General features: G+C 41.6%; 1 protein-coding gene across 1 annotated transcript in view; it reads right to left on the bottom strand.

Annotated features, from left to right (window-relative positions):
• Window positions 1-3,045, bottom strand: part of ENTPD5 (ectonucleoside triphosphate diphosphohydrolase 5) — a 24,449-nt gene extending 21,404 nt beyond the window's left edge. Inside the window, exons 1-2 of the mRNA XM_006865535.1 lie at window positions 2,765-3,045; window positions 1,873-1,952 (exon numbers count right to left, since the gene is read on the bottom strand). Coding sequence (XP_006865597.1) covers window positions 1,873-1,952; window positions 2,765-2,981 — 297 coding nt within the window. The 5' untranslated portion in view covers window positions 2,982-3,045. The remainder of the gene's footprint in view (window positions 1-1,872; window positions 1,953-2,764) is intronic.
• Window positions 3,046-3,443: the final 398 nt, after the last annotated feature.

Here is a 3,443-nt window from a genome sequence, read left to right as displayed (position 1 = left end):
GTGTGTGTAGCTGCGAGGGGAGATGCCCATCGGTTGTATCTGGTGAGGCAGTGTGTGTGTAGCTACCACACAAAGACTACTTGTAACTGTTGTTATGCTGCTCTTTTTTAATCTCTTCTTAAGGGCAAACATGTTAGATTCATTTTTATATCATCAGTGTCTACATGCATGGCACATAGTAGAAGTTTAATTTATAAGAAATTGAAAACAAAGGTCACTTTAAATCCACTATTTCCTAAGGCAACATCTATTATAACATACTGTCTCTTAATCATCATCATTATTATTAGCAATCATATCACAACCTTCTTTAAATGTCCAATCACTTTCTGAAAGCAGAGCTGCTTTCAACAATGCCCAATTTTTAGTCCATTTATCATTTATTATGGATTGACTTTTATCTCCCAAAACTGTGTAGTAATTCCTAACCATTGTGTAGAGGGTCACTGAAAGTGAGGAAGACCCCAGGAGAGATGAACTGGCACATTGGTTACAACAATGGGCTCAAACATCAAAGACTGTCAATATGGCACAGGCCTGGGCAGTGTTTCATTCTGTTGTGCACATGGTCACTATGAATCCACTCAAGGCACAAAATGGCACTTAACAACAACAGGCCCTGGTTATCATCTCTTGGGAATGAATTGTCTTTGTTATGTTAATGCAGTACTTATCAGTCTCTGGTGTACCTTGAGTCTGTCAGTCTCTTTTAAGATACAAGAAGAGATTGACAAACCAGCATAGGAGAGATGGAGTAGGACAGATGTGAATACACATGGAGATCCCCAAAGAACCAGGAAGCAGAAGGTGAAGTTGTAGACAAGGAATTTCCTTCAGACATGGGGTACAAAAAGAGAAAGCCTTCCCCTGGAGCCGGCACCCTGAATTCAAACTTCTAGCCTCCTGAACTGTAAAAAAATAAATTTCTGTTTGGTAAAGCCATCCACTGTGGCACTTCTGTTAGCGCAGTGCTAGAGAACTAAGATAGCACTTCACGCTAATACATAACACTAAGCTGAGAAAAGAACTGCTCTCACGTCAGGCTTTCTTGTGGTAATGGGGATGCTTGTGACTTTGAACAATGCTTTTACATCTGCTAACAGAGTTCAAGGCTTTACTGCCTTTGTTGTTGTTGTTGTTGTTAAGTGCCATCTAGTCGGTTCCGACCCATAGCGACCCTGTACAGGGTTTCCGAGGGTGTAAATCTTTACGGGAGTAGAAAGCCTCATCTTTCTCCCACGGAGTGGCTGGTAGTTTCGAACCGCTGACCTTAAGGTTCGCAGGCCGATTCGTAACCACTACACTAGCAGAGGTCCTTACTGCCTTTACTTCACTTTATTTCAGTGTGGTCTCTAACACGGAGTCTAGTAGGTTTTGGGTGCTCACATGTGAAATATGGTTATCACAAAACTCTACTCCTCTACTGCCAAATGTTTTTGTCATCATGAGTTCTTGTCTATTTCCAGAGCATAGGCAAGGGACTATCTCTGCATCTGGGCACAATGGAAAGGAGTTCATTGGGTCTATGCCCCTCAATTACCTCATACTCTACAGAATGTTTATCTGCTGTATCTATATTAAACAATGCAGCTGAGGGCTTCAACTTGAAATCTTAAACAGTAAATACATAGAGAGTAAAAACATAGTGTTAGCCCTGTATAACCACAATTTATTTTCTAGCCTCCTTCCTCCCAAGCCCTAGGGAACCTGCGGTATAGAATTACTGTGATCTAGGAGATTAGCTGAGGACAGAAAGCTGATCTCACATACACAGCCTCAATATCAGTGAGCAACATAAAATATCTAACAGCAGTAACATGGTAAAGTTATCAAGGCATTGAGAATCTAAATGTTTAATCATAAGAAACTCACCTGCTTCGGTTGATCTACAAAAGCAGAAAGTCCTGGCTTCACAGAATCAAAAATTTCCCCTTCCAGAATTGGAGGCTGTCCTATAGTAACATAAAATGTAAGAGAAAGGGTTGATTACAAAAAGTTAGATTGCTTCTGATACTAGGCTGCATGATTTAGGCGTTACATAATTTTGTAGATTACCCTGCTAATTCCCCAAGCTATTTCAACCTATCTGATCTGTGAGGAATGTTTTGTTCAAGAGTATTGGAGGAGGAGGAAGAAAATGCCACAGGCAACCCTTGAGGGTCCCTCTGCCATTTCTCTGGTGGACTTCTAGCTTCTACTCTTTGCTCAGGCTCTACATGTAACCTGAGGAAAGAACACTAAACATTAAGAAAAAGTTATTTGACCTCAAGGTCCCTCCTCACCCTCTTCTCCAAGAATGATTAAACTTTCATGTGATCCTCCTCCTAAGACCATCTCCAGCTCTGAATCCAACCTTCAATATTCTGGACTTCCGGAATATTGACTACCTTTAGATAAAAGGTTACTACAATCCTTTGTTTGACATATGGGTTTTGAACCACAGGCAGTCCAGGTCTTTCTTAATTTCACATTAAATAAGTCAAATATTCAGTGATAGTCTAAAGCATTATCTGAAGAAAGATACTCACTGTCTATGTGGTTGTTAAGTGCCATTGAGTAGGTTCTGATTCACAGCAAACCTACATGGGCTTTCTGAGGAGAGGCTGGTGGGTTTGAACTGCCAACCTTGTGGTTAGCAGTCCAGTGCTTATCCTATAGCACCACACCAGGACTCCTTAGAGTCTGTAATTCATGCCACACACACTCTGGGAGGAGATGCCAACAAGTGGGCTTAGTCTCTGTTGAGGTTACCATTTACACTCACCTGGCGCTTTCTGCACAAAAGTGTAAACATGAATTCGAGTTCCAGTACTCCCTGCATCAAACATAATTCCATACATGGTGCTGGCACTAACATTGATGGGGCACATGGAAGACAAGAAGACACCCTCAAACCAAGTCTGCTGGTCTCTGTGGAAGACATTGCTGCAAACGCAGGATACCACCAGCATGAAGAAAGCTGCACCCCAGACAGTGGCCATTCTCTCCCCAAGATGTGGTGGGTCTAGGCTTTGGTTGTAGATGTAGCTCTGCTCACAGACCTGAAGTGGCTTACAGAACAAACACACACAAGATTAGACCAACTGGCCTGTGTGTTAACATTTATAAGGGAAGAAACGCCTACTACAGAAATCTCACCCTGTCCCAAAGGTGCTCCTTCTCAATTTCTAATAACGGGCACAACAGGCTCAATCACTTAGGATGACAAAGGTTCTTAGCAAGAAGGGTATCTGGTTCCAAAGGGAAGTAAGGGCTTAAAATGTATTTTCCCACGTTTTGCTTTTAATTATAGTGTGCTTCTCATGTACTTAAAGACTCTTAGCTACCCTGCTCTTATTGCTGAGTCTAATGTATTTTTCCTTCTTATTTTGGCAATTGTCTTTAGATCACAAACATTCTTTCTCTCTCTGCCTTCGTTTTAGTTGACAGATTGTTGTTGTTGT

This window comes from Chrysochloris asiatica, unplaced genomic scaffold (genome assembly GCF_000296735.1).
Source record: "Chrysochloris asiatica unplaced genomic scaffold, ChrAsi1.0 scaffold00079, whole genome shotgun sequence".
Taxonomy (NCBI): Eukaryota; Metazoa; Chordata; class Mammalia; order Afrosoricida; family Chrysochloridae; genus Chrysochloris; species Chrysochloris asiatica.
The sequence above is the reverse complement of the archived record's forward strand: the minus strand, read 5'-3'. Positions and strand labels throughout refer to the sequence as shown.